The sequence below is a fragment of the Anticarsia gemmatalis genome, chromosome 12, assembly GCF_050436995.1.
Source record: "Anticarsia gemmatalis isolate Benzon Research Colony breed Stoneville strain chromosome 12, ilAntGemm2 primary, whole genome shotgun sequence".
NCBI classification, from domain to species: Eukaryota; Metazoa; Arthropoda; class Insecta; order Lepidoptera; family Erebidae; genus Anticarsia; species Anticarsia gemmatalis.
This window is the reverse complement of record NC_134756.1, coordinates 11,183,152-11,199,515: the sequence shown is the minus strand read 5'-3', so window position 1 is coordinate 11,199,515 and position 16,364 is coordinate 11,183,152. Positions and strand designations below refer to the sequence as shown.

Here is a 16,364-nt window from a genome sequence, read left to right as displayed (position 1 = left end):
TTTTCGTAGCCTTTTTATTTATCGCGGTTCTAAGTATTTTTTTTATTTTCGGAAACGTAAGTATTTACTAATATATTGTGCTTTGATTGTTGAAACTTTTGACTTTTGGTCAATATCTCATACAAGAAGTCAGAAGTTCCGACTTATGGTGGGAAGACTACTCTTACTAACATATTATTATACCTATCTAGAATGAAAGATGACACTTATGTAAATTCAAGAGATTTTTACATAAATACTTAGTACAGAAGAGCTAAATGTAAATCATTTTTACAACCATTCCGAATAATAATATGGAAACCTTCTTTTGCAACCATTTCCTTGTAATTCTTATAATTCGATTGAAGTTTCAAATAAAAATATCAAAGCATTATTCATTCATCGTATATTTGTAGGCCCGAGTTATCTTACTTGGAAAAGGATGAAGTGAAAACGGCCACTGCTCGAAACTTCGTCATGTCCATTCAAGACGACGATTACAAGTTCCTAGAAGGACATGTAAGAGATGGTAAGATATTGTTCAAATATTATATTATTATTAACATGAATAACATAAAGATAGACCTTTTGAATATAATATGAATAATATATTGTAATATGTTCAGTAATTTATTGAAAGATATTGCCTTGTAAATGCCATCAGAGTTACTTAGTATTTTAAGAATATTTTTTTCTCCAGGCCAGTAAAATGACCTTTTAATTTGCTAAAATTATAACACAAGTCATCGGGTTTAAGTGATCGGGTAGAATCGGTGCCGACGGCTTCATATAGGTTTACAAAATTAGTGCCTTAATCATCCATCTACCTTGCAATGGCCTATCTAAGTATATTTGTGCTATGAAAATTGTGATAAATTTTCACATAAAATTACTGCCGTATTAGTGGGAGGAATAATACAAATTTATCAAATTCACACAGGTATCAACGTGCTACCAGAATCAGCGATCTTAGTCCTCATTTGGGAAACTTTATCCATGCACATTGGTGAAGACTACAGAAATCAATCCGTGGTTTTCAAAGATATCCAGTTTTATGCTGAAGTGACAATCAAGCCCGATGTTCCGCTTAGATTGACTATTTCTATCAGCCGAGGAAATAATAAGTTTGAGGTAGGTCCTTTATTATTATTTTTTTATTATTATTTTGCTATGGTTAGCATTATTGCAGAAAGAAGATAAAAGTTTCCAAATAGTTATTTGTTATATCATGACCTCATGATATCTATTTATAATTTGAATTTAAAAAAGCCGATGTATGTATTTATTTAATAAAAGAACTAATAATGAAAACAACACAAAACAAAATATCTACCTACTAATTATAATACTTTACCTAATAGACATTCGACTTTATAATTTGAATATTAAATATTATTATAAAGGCAAAGTACTTTTTACTTCTGTAATTGTAGAAAACAAAATAGTGGTACCAAACTGGTGGCTCAAAATATTAGTCCAAGGAATAAGTTTCAGTTTTCAAAGTTCTTAAGATTTATTTCCGCAAAAGTCTTCAAGAAATTTAAGGAGTTCTGGAGTAATTTAGACTTGATTAACTACCAAATTTACTATCTCACCTAAACGAATGGCATTAGTTCGTAGTAATAGACTTCCGTGAATAAAATTAATTATTACGCTTAAATAGGTCGTGATTTCGATAACAAAATTTAAGAGGATGTCTGAAGCGAATTAAATATTTGATGTACGTAAGACTTTATAATAATAGTGTACGAGTATTCACTAAAATCGACCTTTTGTGATGAACTTTCTCCTTCTTTGAAGTTTGTTAATAATTGAGACAGCCATAGTCATAACGCAATAAGTTATCAACAATGACAAGGTGGATTCATGCATTACAATGAAAACATATAAAATATTAGTTTTGTATTGTATTCTGTAGTAGTTCAGACAGATCAACAAATTTTCTAAAGAACCAATATTTGTTCTAGGTAAGCCAAGACGACACGCGCATCGCAAGCGGTATAGTAAGCACTGTCAAAAAGCTCAAATTCTATGCGGAAGCAGATAAACCGAAAGAAGATAGTTTCGAAGAAGAAATCATATTGGATTCAGAAGACGTGTACAGAATTTTGAAATCTAGAGGATATTCGTACAAGTAAGTTTAGTGTAAAACTTTATATAACTGGTTGGTTTAGATGTTGGGGGCACGTCTACTAATCTCGGTCGTGTCGGACCGTGTTATTGGATTTTTGTACTCGAAAATGTTTTAAAGCTAGCTTCACAGTGCGTCCGCTAGATAGCAGTGCTGGTGTAAAGTCTAAATGTGATGTAACAATAAATCAAACTTTTCATTTTTGACGTACTGCAATACATTTATTTTGGTACTTACAATTTTGGCCCTATAGCATATAAGAAGCCTTTTACCAGTTTACGTACGACTATACTATACGCAACAAATACAATATTATATTGTGTGAGCTGTAGCTCGATTCTCAACAACTATCAATTACCGACAACCACCTAGTTATCGATAAATTTTGCACGAAAATCTGTTTAGCGCCTCTACCGGGCTCCGTAAAAACTATTTTTGCAGTACATTTTAAATGTCACACTTTTGATACTTGGCAATACCGACCGTAAAGAATTGCACTACTGGTCAATAAATAAAGGCACCAGTCACGAGCCCTATAACTAGCATCGAGATTATCCATCAACATAAATAAACCCAGTACATTAGAGCTTACGCAGACGCTAAAACTGTTTGTATGCAAGCATTGTCAAATGGTCACACTATCTAGCAATAAAGCCCCTCATTATTCATAACCGTCACGATTTCCACGCGGAACTGAGTAGGATTCACAACCTCACGTTGCAACACTGACTGAGTTGTTGTGCAATGATTTAAACCGCATTTTGTCTTACACCTGACACTTGTTTTGGGATTTCTCTGTTTTGACTTCGTAATTTTTATGAACATTGCTTGTTTTTGAAAAGTAATAGTATTTTTATTTTATTTTCGGAATTTTGCGGTAAAATACATGAATAGTCTTTGCAAGTTGTATAGAGTCTTTGTAAGTAGTTGAAAATAGACTTAAACTAGTACGAATGAAAAAATAGGACAGCGCATCTCCGCTCACGAATTTTCTTAGCATTTTTTCTCTATAAAATCAATCCAGTCTTAAAATATCAACTTTACAAAAACATATGTCGAAATAGTTGACCCGTTCTTGTGTATTGCGCCTAGCAACACATTTGTAGGTTATTTTTTTATGTAAAAGCTATTGTACTAAAATGTAATATACTGACTAAATTATTATAATGTTAGGTGTCGTTTTTCATTTTCGTCTAAATTCTTGTGTATCTTCCGTTCATTCCAAGAAAACCTCAATTTTGTTTCGAGTAACAAATTAGGTCTTACAGCGTTAAAATCCCGAAATATAAACACATCAATTATAATTCCGTGTAAAACGTAAGGAAATGAGGTAAACACGGTAATACCCATCAAATGAACTCGGGAAAAAGAGGCTTATTACATTTAGATGAGTCGACTTCCTGACGTGTCCTATCTGAATGTATGACAGTTTGTTTTTCCTCGTTCTAGCTAAAAATACTTTTCCCAAATTGCTTATAAATTAATTTAAATCTAAGTTTTAGATCTAAAAATAAAATCTCTAGTGACAAGTGGCTAAATAAAACGTTGTTTGAAATATAATACGACAAGTGGAAATGAATTTTCTATTTTTAGTTTCCTGTGATCTGTGAGGTATTTTATGTGACTATTATTTTGCGAGATATTTAATTCCGAAGTCGGATATAATGCTGTAAGAATTTGTTAATGTCGTAGTATTGTGCATAGAGACCAAACAATGGCTCTTATTACGAGCTTTCTCTTGCTTCATTCTCATCCATACATAAAATGCATTAAAACCCATACAAAATAACGCCTTATTCCCTTACAATTTTATGTATTATGTATGTAGCAGTACGGTATCACCCTCCTTACATGGGAATACTAAACGTTTGATTGCGATATACTACTATGAATACTAAACAGTGTTTACTGGCTGCACATATAAGTTACAATTGTTTTAAAGGCTATAAAATGTATTCAAAACGTACTTTGTTTCAGTGGTGCATTCCAATCAATCCAGCAATCTAACCTAGACCGAGACGAAGCTCTGATCAGATGGAACAAAGACTGGATCTCCTTCCTTGACTCGCTCATACAACTGAACACAATTATGAGAGACCATGATGGAATATCCACGCCAAAGTTTATCAGGAAACTTAGAATCAGTGTTACGGAGCAGAGTCTAAATAAATCTGTTGATATAAATGGAACGACGTGTTTCAAAGCACGGTATAATGAACATACTGGAATAATAAGGTAAGATTAAGTTTTTTTTGTCTTTTCTATCTCGGCACTATTATTACATTTTAGTTTCGTTCAGTGTGTTTTTTTTGGGATGAAAAAAAAAATGACATTGTTTTGTGCAAGTAAATACTATTTTCTAAAAGTAAATTGAATGTAAAAACAATAAATGTTATTCACTTTTTAACAGTCACACGAACTCGTTAGTAAATATTTTATAATCATTTCAGAGACATAAAACATAATAATATAATTTATATTTTATAACATTTTTGCAATTACTTAGAAAACTTAGAAACAAAATTTTGTAGAAATACAAAACGTCTAAACCTTAAATAATAATACAAATGTAAGATAGTGAATTAGTTGTTCCAATTACTTTTGTGACTTTGGAGAATGGAAAATGAATATATAAGAAAAAAAAATATGAATTTAGGCTGAAAATCAAAATGTACTTAATGTAACTTTCATTTTGCCTAAGTGGTTCAAGTTCAATGCCCCATGATAAGACCGCAAAATGTAATGTCAAATTGTACGCACTCTTTATTTCAATTTTCTTCATAATTGTATTATGACAGCATTTTTCGTGGAGAATTCGCTAGAAAAAGGCCTGTTCGATTGTTTATAAAAGATAGTTTTTTAAATATTATTACTAGAAATTTAGACTTAAGGTTACACTAACACTTCCTTTGTCCTCAAATGAAGCCTGTGCTTGGTTAGCTGTAGTAATGGGTTACATTTATTTAGCTACTCCCCGACTCCAAAGACTTATTATATGTTAATTTAAAAGGTAAATTACATACTGTAATTTTCCTGTAAAGTTTTATTAAATTTCTAAACTAACGACTTATCATGGCTTTGCCCGGGCTACCTATAGCAAATTATACATTTAAACCTTTCGCAGGAACTATCTCTTTTGAAAACTCCTTTAGTATATTTCGTGTCTACCGCGAACAGACAGACATACGCGGCAAAGGAACTTAATTTTACAACACGTAGTAATAAACAAAATTTACAAGCTAGCAACTTAGTTTCTCTTTATTTCAGGTGTGGTGGCGTAGAACTAGATAACGTAACTTTCACAGATAAGCCCGTTGTACAAAGACAACCAGACGTATTGTTGTCTCGGACATTCTACCCGCACTACGCTATGGACAAAGTTGACGTAAGTATTAAGACTTTAGTACTCTCTAGTGGCTTACTTAGTCCAGTATACTGCTAATATGAGCTCGTGTTAGCAAACGACGCAGCGGTATTACTGAAATAAAATCTTTTAGTATGTTACGCTTGGTTTAGGGTTATTATTAGGTCAATACATATAAAAAACAGTTAAGTTATGTAATAGGAATAAAACTACAAACCAATTTCTCTGTAAAATTTTGGTTAATACAAAAAAAAGAAAAAGTACGTTATAAATATTGAAACTTTTCTCTCATAGCTTTGTGTCATTTATGTCTCGTGTTAAAGTATTTAGAACATATTCAAACAATTTAATTATTCGCCATGAATTTAATTTCTGTCGACTTTTTTCAGATAAAAACAGCTCTTCAAATATTCCTACAAATAGTAGCAGAGAATACAACACTGAACAAAATAAAGGTCACCCAAATCGTGACTTCTAACAAAAATATAAACTGCATCATCAAAGACCTAGCGCATAACATTCCTAATGTTAGCATCGATGTAGCTTCTGTGGTTAATGTTGATTCAGATTATGACTCAATGATGGTACAAAATTCTGATGCTGGAAAAGCTAATGTGTTTGTTGTTGAAGATCTTTTGGGAGATAAAAAGGTAAGTGGTAAAAGTATTGATAGTAAAACTGAAGCAGATACAAATGCTACAAATATAAATATCAATATATCCCTTCATTATCAATCTCGCTTTATCAATTATTGCATCAACCACATTGTAAAACTTTTGGCGATTGAAAAGAGTAGCCGTGTGTTTCTGGCCAACTCTTCTTATCTTCTCCTTTCCGAGCTAGTGTTAGTTTCAGTAATTCTAATTACTATCATAAGTGTAAACTTTGTCCTAAATAAATTGAAAATATATTTCGTGAATCTTGTTATAGGAATAGAAAACAATTTGACTTGTAAGTAAAGGATTAGGTTCAAAATTATATTAAAAATTAACATACTTACCTACTTTAATAAATGTTATACCATTAATCACAAATCCATTCACAAAGTTATTTCAATATATTCGAAACACATTTCCACCCAGAACTTCGAACTCCTTAAATCAAAATTTCAATTACAATAGTTGAATCGTAAACTTTACTTTTGCAGAAATTGGAGGGCCTGCGAAACCTATCAAAAGACAGTTTTGTTTTAGCACTAGAAACGGGGGTTCCGAAACTTCAGGGTCTAACAAAGGAACATTTTAGTGTTGTGAGTGCGATGTCGGATGGGAAGCAAATATTAATATTATTGAAAAGGCAAAATCTCAAGGATGTCACTTACGTTCGTGTGAATTGTGATAATAAATTGGATTGGGTCCCGCGCGTGCTTGATGAGCTTAATAGAACGAAGCGAGTCGTGTTAGTATCTGAGAGGCAGCCTTATTGTGGTGCTTTAGGTATTATACACCTTTTTATATTTACGTTACTTTGTGATATACTAGACTTTAAACGTTAATATACAAACATTTTACGTAAGTAAAAACATAATTATTAGGACCTGTATTTTTTTTTAGGCTACTATTTCGTTGATAGAAGATTCAATTAACTACTTTAAAGTGTTGTGAACACAATTTAAATTTAAGTGTTTTTCTAGGTTTTGTTCAAAAGCTGATTAAAGATGGTGAAGATAAAATATCTTTGGTAGCTATTGATGACTTCCACGCACCTCACTTTGATCCTAACCACGTCGTTTACCAAGAACAACTAGAAAAAGGACTTGCTATCAATATTATGAAAAAGGTATGAGATTTATAACTTATTTTTAAATAGATTACATTTGATTAATAATTTACTAGAACCATGAATCCTCATTTAAATATATTTTTCTATAAAAAGTAGCCGTATTTAAACAGGCAACACCCACACACACCTCCGCCACTCGCGCTCATTGCCTACGAATTTTATATTAATTTCTTGGATAATTATATGCGACATATTATTCATCTATTGATACAGAAATCTTATCCAAAATCAAAAATATATCTTTTAGTGTTTGGGACATTTATTAATCTTCCTTACAACTATTTATACAGGTTTGTACCCAATGCGACAGTGTGGCATATTCATAATGAAGCTTAGTCTAAATTAACATAATATAATTAACTTTTTAATATGACTGTTCTACATATTAGTTCAAGTGGTAAACATTATGTACAGGGGCAATGGGGTGGATTCTACTACAGTCCAGCCTCAACATCAACTAAACTACGAAACGTAACACTATCGAGTACTTCGCCCGGCGATTTGGACAGCCTCAATTGGAACGAAGCCCCAGCAGTTTCGGCCAGCAGCAATTTAGTTCAGGTAAATATTAAAAACCATATTTTTGTTTGCACCTATCAAAAATATTTTGATTTATTTTCAAAATATCAAAGGATTTCCATTTTTCTGTTTAATCAATATAGCGGTTAAATAAAAGTTTTTCAATATTTGTGGAAAAATATTATATTTTATTTTTCTTCCTATACATGGAACGTTTGATCTTCAATATATTATATCATATTTCTAGAACCTACAATCTACATATTATACTAAACATTTTCACCAAAACTTAAGCCGGCACAAAATCAACACGTGATTTATTTTATTATTTTTCATTCAAACCATTTATTTGAGGGCCGATTTTCTTCTTTTACTTTTAACCCGTATTCATTTGATTAACCAGGTACTTAATTCACTTTAATTTAACTTTTTTTTCGTAATGCTATCATTTATGTTTCCTTAGGTGTCCTACGCGGGTTTATCGTTGAAAGACGTAAGAAAAGCAGTAAGGAGTGACAATTCTAGTGAAAGATTCTTCGGAATGGATTACAGCGGTATTGATAGCGAGTAAGTACATACTAAAGTTGATATCACTCACACAATATGCAACTTTAACTAAAACAGACTTTAATAAAAGAAGAGATTATTATGAACTTGAAACTTCCCCAAAAAAGCATTAATTCAGAAGTTATAACTCTTGTATTCATGAGACAAAATTTGATCAAACCTTATATAGAAGTCAAAACTTATATTCATGAACTCAATAACTTCGAAAGACGGCTGATACCATCCATTAGCAATTCGCATACCAAGCGTGGGAACAACAGCACAAGCCCTGCGTTTGCTCCCAGACGCTTACCGCCTGTTATAAAAGTTCCCAATAGATAAAGTTTTTTAAGACTTATTAGGAAATACTTGGCTCGCAATATTGGATCCATGTAACGGCCAATAAAGGGAACTCAACAAAGGCAACTTCTAAAATGAGAGAAAATGACGAACCAAGTTTTAATTTTCTGAGTTATTTTTTTGTTTCGCCGGAATTTCTATTATTTTTAATTCCCATGATTTTGATTTGCCGGGAACAAAATACGCAGGAACTTTGTTTATGGTTGCTCACATTTCTGGGGGAAATATTTTTGTATTTTTACCCCAGCATGCACCCAACAAACTTTATGATTGTGCGCCTGTGTTCTATTCGATCCAATGAATATATTTTCATGGATTTTGGTATTTTCTGTTTTATCTTTATCTTTTTTATACAACTCCCGCACTAGGAACTGCTCTTGTGTCCCGAGGACTTTTACAAACATACAAACAACGGACACAAGGTAGTTGCAAGCCCGAAACAACTAAATGTTGATCGGACAAATATTTGTTCCGTGTAGCAATCAAACTCACGACCTCTAACTGATAGTAGCGCGATGACCACCTGAATCACTGCACCACGGAGGCCATCAAAATTTGACTTCAAACCAATAAACTTATTTAATTTCTTAATCTATAGCGGTGAAAGAGTAATGGGTCTGGTAAAAGAAGGAGCATTGAGTACTACAATTGAAGCAGACCCAGCTCTCGTGTGGCCTGTACCGGAACACTGGAGCTTGCAAGACGCTGCCACAGTACCGCTGCCGTATGCCGTAGCGTATTACTGTTTGGTAAGTTAGCCTTAATTATTAACACCGTCTTATTTAATGTTTACAGTTATCACAGAAAGATAAACTTTAGAATGAAATCCCTGGCTTTATAATTTTGTATGATTTAAAAAGGTCCAAGATTTTATATACACATTGAAACTAATGATGAATTATATAATTGGCCACATTATGAATAGTTTGGTAAAGCTAAAGCTAAGCTAAGCTAAAGAGCACTTACTTCCACATCAGTCAAAAAATCTTATCTAACAAAATCTGAATAAATAAAGAACAAAAAATACACAGTAGTCACATACAGGCAAAGAAAATCCTCATCATCTTCCAAGACAATTCAAACAAGTGACATTTATCTAAAACGTATATAAAACCTAAAAATAACTTCACTTGAGACAGAAAACCTTCTACGCTCAAGAAATTGAGCAGGAAACTCCTAATATCCGTAGAATTCTGTTTGATAAAATATTCATTTAAATGGGTTCATTTCGCTCTCGAGATATCAGGCGCGGGGTATATGTTGTATACGTATGAGTAGGCAGTATTACTGAATGCGTAAGGCCGAAAACAGGACAGGATTAGTATCTTCTAAAATTCTTGCCTTGGAATAAAATTTTGGAATTGTGCATTTTGAGGAAATGTTGAGTTTGCTCTTGATTACATTTTACAGATGATAATGAATAAAATATTAATATCACGTTAGGATTCACTTTTATGATTTAGTTAATGTGTGAAAGGCTATTTAATCAGCATTTTCGTTCTTCTATTAATGAGTGAACTGTATTTGTAGTATCTTATGCTAATTCATTATTTTTTAAAGGCAGAAACTATGACCTACGTACGCATTCAAGGGAGAATGTTCGGGTTCTATAGAGCTTGGGTCGTCGCGACTTTGAGATTTACAATGTTTGTTGATCTAGAGGTCTTATCAGTCGAAATAGTTATGCACTGAGAAGCTGACACCTACAAGAATCTCACAATATTTCTTATCTACAGGCAGTAAAAGACCAATTATTCAACGGGCAAACAGTCTTAGTGACTGGAGGGGCCGGTGCTTTAGGACAAGCCATCATAGCAATATGTCTGGCCATGAACTGCAATGTGTTTACAACTGTTAGCAACGAACATAAGAAAAAGATGCTGCTTAGATTCTTCCCACAACTTAATGGTGAGTTGATTTTTGAGGCATCATTTTGTATGCAATTTGGGGAATACCTTAGGGACTATTGAGATGTTTCATCATATAGGAATAACTAAAATTCTTTTGTTACAAACTTTTCTATTGCATAACATCTTGGAGTCCTACTAGCGCAGGGGTTCCCAACCTTTTCTTAGTCCGGGACCACTTTTATATTATTCTTGTTAGCAGAGACCACTATGTTAATATATTAAAGATGAAGTGTAATAATCATCCGGAAAATTTTAAATTTTAGAGTCATTCGCGGACAACAATTTGACTTCCATGGACCACTGGTGGTCCGCGGACCACCGGATGGGAACCACTGTACTAGCGGAATAGACGTACAGAGTAGGTCTATTGAGATAGACTCTTTGGATGTTGTAAAATTGTGTAACAATCGTAACACGGACTGAGACCCTCACACTGTTTCTGAGAAATCCACATGTCTTTTCAGATTTTCAATATCGACCGTAAACTAAGCCTCCTGACGCACAAACGCGCAGCTTTGTTATAAAATCGTTAATTCATGTGAGTTCATGGTGGTTAACTCAATCACAACCATAGTCGGTTGCAGATTAAACTGTAACTTCGCAGCATGCTGCTACCGCGTCTCACTGCGACTGCCTCAGTGGCGCAGTGGCTTAGGTCACCACGCCAACACCACTGCGGCAGGAGGTCGTGGGTTCGATTCCCACACGGAGCAATTATTTGTGCAACCACAAATAATTGTTTCGGGTATGGTTGTGCTTTGTGTCCGTTGTTTGTATGTTTGTAAAAGTCCTCGCAACACAAGAGCAATACTTAGTGCGGGAGTTGTCTTTTAAAAAAAACTGTAAGTGTTTAAAGGTGCTAAAAATAAACTTTAAAATTCTTCTTTTTTTTTCAGAAAATAATATCGGCAATTCACGTGACGATTCATTCTTGAGCATGATTAAGACTCAGACTAAAACTAAAAGCTGCCATTTCGTTATCAACTGTGCCAGCGGACCATTGCGGGAGGTAAATGATCAACCATCAATATTATTTGTAGATAATACCATAGAGTAATATAGTTACAGATGGTAAACTCCAACTGTAGGATGTACAGACATACATTAGCATGTTATACCTGATGATGTAGACAAAGATGTAAGGAATACCATGTTAATTTCATGTAAAAGGGGGCAAGTCTATTGCTATATATCATGTAATCAAATTACAGGTTATCTATTGGGAAATAATCTTTTTTTTTTAACATACTAACGATTGCACGCACTTTCCTTTTAATTTTTTTATACAACTTTTAAGAACGCGCGATGGAGTGACTTTAATAAATTCAGATAGTATTGTTTTGCTCTAAAAATATTTTTATCACTTGTAAATTGTAAACAATAAAATGAAAATTCTGTCGTTTTTCGTAAACAGTCTTCAAGGTGTTCCTAGAATGCGAATACGTACAAGAGCTTTTCTTCTGTACGATTCCTTTTGTTATAAAATTCAGAATTCAAGAAAAATGGAGGTAAAATGTATTCATCAGTTTCGTTGAAAATGTTATTTGATCCCCGATTTGATGTGTTGTTGGAAATTAGAACATACGAGAACGATATACTTTTTGCGATATTAACTACTGATCGCTCGCGACTACGCCTGCATGGATTATATTTTTCGGTTTCAATTATATGTCATAGTTGTGTAGTCATCATAGTGGTATAATGTTATATAGCCTTCCTCAGTACATATAACCTTCCGCTTTTCTCTAAAATAAATGTTTATTAGTATTTAATACAAAAATATATTATTCGAACCAGAATTTCATGAGAATGGCGTGTTTAAACAAACAAACAAACTCTTCAGCTTTATATGTATATTAGTGTAGTTATGAAGTAATACGATATTACAATAATATGAGGTCTATTCTTATCATCTTCTAAGTAATAATTATGTTTAACCTTTAGTTCATACAGCTCATACGACCTTTGCTAAGTAATCAGTTAGGGTTTCTGTAAACATGATACTTTTAGATTGACGACGGGCGCTTCTGCGATATATCGAAAGGTGTATTGCGTTTTTGTTCATTAGATTTCGTTAAATAATTTGACTGTCTCTGTGGCGCCGTCGTGAACCTGACCATGAGATTTCGAGCTCGATTCCCGAGTCGGGCAAATTATTTTTGTTCCTTTCTAATTTATATTAGAATATTTCTCAACAGTAGCTCGGAGTTTGATAACGTGCCCTGTCTATGGTAATAAGCTGGTCCACTATTACATAGGACTAACATTCTTAAAGGTAGAACGTGGGTGTACTTCAGGTATATGATGGCTTGATATTAAGTATGTATGTAAATAATTTGATAAATTTCAGACAGCAATGAAATGCGTGGGTTTCAACGGATGTTTCTTGGACCTCAGTACATACGACATGACTGAGAACAACGACATCGGCATGACTTTCCTAGAAGGCGACAGATCGTACAAGGCTGTTGATTTCTCTAATATATTCAGACCAGAATATGCTAGTAACAAAACGGTAAGTTCTTTATTCATTTTTATATTAAGACTCACACTTTTTTCCCTTTCTTGACTTTCTTTTTTTTGTATTAATATCTTTTTTACACAGTTTGTCTGTAAAATATTGTATACTGCGATAAGGTCGCCAGTTGTACCTTTATTTTAACATTGCTTTACTAAATATTATTTATTGTACAATGTAGAGATATTTTATTTCACAAGTTTAAGATCTCTACTGGCATTTGGAACTCTTTCGAATCTAAATTTTATTGTTATCTAGATCTGTAGTGGGGCAGTGATAGAAGCCAGCAAATTAAAAAGGCGCTTAAATTATCTCTTAATAATGTTGGATGGTAATAAACACTTTAAGTAAAAACATGCCATCCATTCTAAAAATGCTGTCTTACTTAAAACCTATAATATCAATTTAAAATATAATATTTTGTCATCGTGGAAAATATACAAAAATGTATTATTCTTTAGCGCTCTTCCTCGAAGCCTAGTTCCAGTTTACTCTATTGCATATTTTATAACGCTGAAGAAAATATTTAAAAAGAGTTTTATAATATTATATACCTTAAAACGAAGGTTTACAGATTAGTTAACGCGCATATTTTGTACTATAACTCTAATAACTAAAAAGTATTAAAAAAGAATAATTCGTACTCCTAAAAATACAATGATACGTTAAACTACAAAAGAATAAGGTAATTTATAGTAAATGTAATCCAAAGTTTTTATTGAAGCAGGATAGTCCCGCGCTTAAATAATACTATAGCCAAAAAATCCTTGTTTGCCCTACCAAATACCTTCCAAAAAGTCCAACTACCTTTTTCTGAGTAATTAATCTATCAACTACGTTGGATGTTCGCCAAGCGAAAGTATTTTTTACAGTTCGCCCGAACAATAGTATTTGTGTGCTTTTTGTAGTTGCACGATTAATTTCAAATTTCTGATAGTCAAATTGTAAAATCCAGTTTTAGTATTCTTATTGTATAAGTTTTGTAATATAAAAATATTGTGATATTTCGTAAAATTTCACATTTTTCCTTATGTATTTTAACATATTGGTGCTAAGAATAAATTATTGTAGGTACTCTTTATGTTTAACGGCTATTCTCTTTGATATTCAATTTGATAAAAATGTTATTACCATGTACATTTATTTTCAATCACACAGAAATAAAAATAAGATGTTACCGCTAGTAATGCGTTCTAGTATAAGACAGACTAAGGTTCTTATGCCCGGTTTCTGAGGCACATTTAGCGGTAGTTTATATATTCAATAGCGTTTAAGCTTAAAAAAAAAGCGTTTGAGTAGAGATTAGTGCTACCACGTTGGCCAAACTCTTCACCGTATAGCCAAACGGGTTACACACGGAACAATAACAGAAACATTTTCGAATTGCAAATTTCTTTCAGATCATCCAACGCATGATAAGCGAAGGCATAGCCAAAGGTATCGTTAGACCAATAAGCCGTGTTGAATATTCACCGAGTGCAATCTCCAGAGCATTCAGGCTTCTGTCGTCGAGCAAACATGTGGGAAAAGTTTTGATAAGGATGAGAAGTCCCGAGATTATGAACCAAGGTTTTGAAGTTGTGCCAAGGTGAGTTGCGTACTGTTACTGTATGTTTCTGAGAATTGTTTTACTTTGTTTGTTTTTACTTTAAGCTGGTAATTCAGCAAAAAAATATATGGCTTTTAGCTTGGTTGGTTAGACGTTTCAGAAGGTAACTCATGTTATGCGTCTCACTTTATTGTAAACAATAGGTATGATTAAGCTATAAAATAGTCGTATTTTGTAGAGTAGTTTACTGAAATGGTATTCTGTTTTAATCATTAGTAATAGTTTAGTAGTATATCTTAACACAAATGGCCATAACTATGTAGTTATCATAATTATGGCCATTTAAACAAATATTTAGTAATAATTTACTGTATTATGTAGTATATTTTCATTCACTTCATTTTTCTTTTTTCGAAGAAAATATTGAGTTGTTCAGATAATGAACACAATACAACTTTACTTGAAAAATAATAATTGACATCGTAAATGTATCGAACATCACAAGTTACTTAGCGAAATCTTACGAATTATTTTCATACTCGTGTAGCAAAGAAAAAATACTAGATTTTAAGATCCTTTTTTCAAAGAAAGCTTTGAACCTACGATCCTAATGATCAAAGATAAGTACGAAGCATAATGGCATGTTTTTGTGGATCACTATAATCTTGGTTTTACTAGAGGCTAAACCCGAAACAAAGATAAGACAAATTGTACGTTTTAGCTACACATTTAGAAGCGAATGCAGTATTTCACGTCGTGTGGTTTTTCATTTGCGCATTCGTTATTTAGATTTTTATCACAGGAATTTATTTCGCTGTGATAATTGAAATTACTTGCGAAATGGTACTTCTTTTTAACTTTTATCTAACGCGCTTTGTACATGAGATCAGTATTAGAAAATGAAATAATAGACCTTTTTAATTGATCTTAGTTTGGTGCAAAAGTAACAAAAGTTTTAGAAATACAAATTGATACTCAAGATTTCAGTTCCGTATAGTAGTTTTACTAATTACGTAGGGAGTAGAAGTATCTGAAAGTTCCATTTTCATAAAACGGTCAAAATAATTACGTAATACTCTTACTAATAGTAACAGGAGTAACAAAGAGGCTACCTCTAAATTGAACAAAATCGTCTTAAGTGAAAGATATTTTGAATTTTTATACTTTTTTGCATGTTAACATTTAATCTATCCTCTAAAGATTCATTCTTGAATACAGTCGACGAACATTTCACGTTCTTTTCAATAGATTCTAAAGAAGCTTTTATTTTGCAAGTAACTCTATATTGCGTGAACATTCTCAATGACTTTCATACGTTCTGTATTATAAGGCGATACGCACACTGCACTGCATTACGCTGCGCGCAATGCTGTAAAATATTTTATTCGTTTCTATAGAGAACAACTCGTAATATATGTATAAAATGCTTGTAAATTCATTATTGCAGGATTACGCATCTACACGATATGATGATACAAATATATTATGTACTGCTGCGACTACGCGCGTAGCTTCAACGCTACGCATCGTACGAAAGGCAGTGTAAGGTCGTCTTAGATCTTCACACAAAATATTTGTGACTATTCTTTTGTTATATTTTAACGTTTTTTGCTATTGTTTGATAGAAGATTTGAACTTTTGATTTTATATGATTGATGGCTACTGTAATTATCTCAGGGCTTTCTAAATATAAAGTCTTGATTGTG

General features: G+C 32.8%; 1 protein-coding gene across 1 annotated transcript in view; it reads left to right on the top strand.

Moving 5' to 3' along the window:
- LOC142977073 (fatty acid synthase-like) overlaps positions 1–16,364 on the top strand; it is a 49,231-nt gene that overhangs the window by 18,707 nt on the left and 14,160 nt on the right. Inside the window, exons 17-31 of the mRNA XM_076120764.1 lie at positions 396–508; positions 920–1,110; positions 1,947–2,113; positions 4,088–4,345; positions 5,378–5,495; positions 5,864–6,124; positions 6,622–6,910; positions 7,108–7,253; positions 7,671–7,817; positions 8,239–8,342; positions 9,280–9,430; positions 10,418–10,589; positions 11,488–11,600; positions 12,942–13,106; positions 14,510–14,697. Of these exons, the coding sequence (XP_075976879.1) occupies positions 396–508; positions 920–1,110; positions 1,947–2,113; positions 4,088–4,345; positions 5,378–5,495; positions 5,864–6,124; positions 6,622–6,910; positions 7,108–7,253; positions 7,671–7,817; positions 8,239–8,342; positions 9,280–9,430; positions 10,418–10,589; positions 11,488–11,600; positions 12,942–13,106; positions 14,510–14,697 (2,583 nt within the window). The remainder of the gene's footprint in view (positions 1–395; positions 509–919; positions 1,111–1,946; positions 2,114–4,087; positions 4,346–5,377; positions 5,496–5,863; positions 6,125–6,621; positions 6,911–7,107; positions 7,254–7,670; positions 7,818–8,238; positions 8,343–9,279; positions 9,431–10,417; positions 10,590–11,487; positions 11,601–12,941; positions 13,107–14,509; positions 14,698–16,364) is intronic.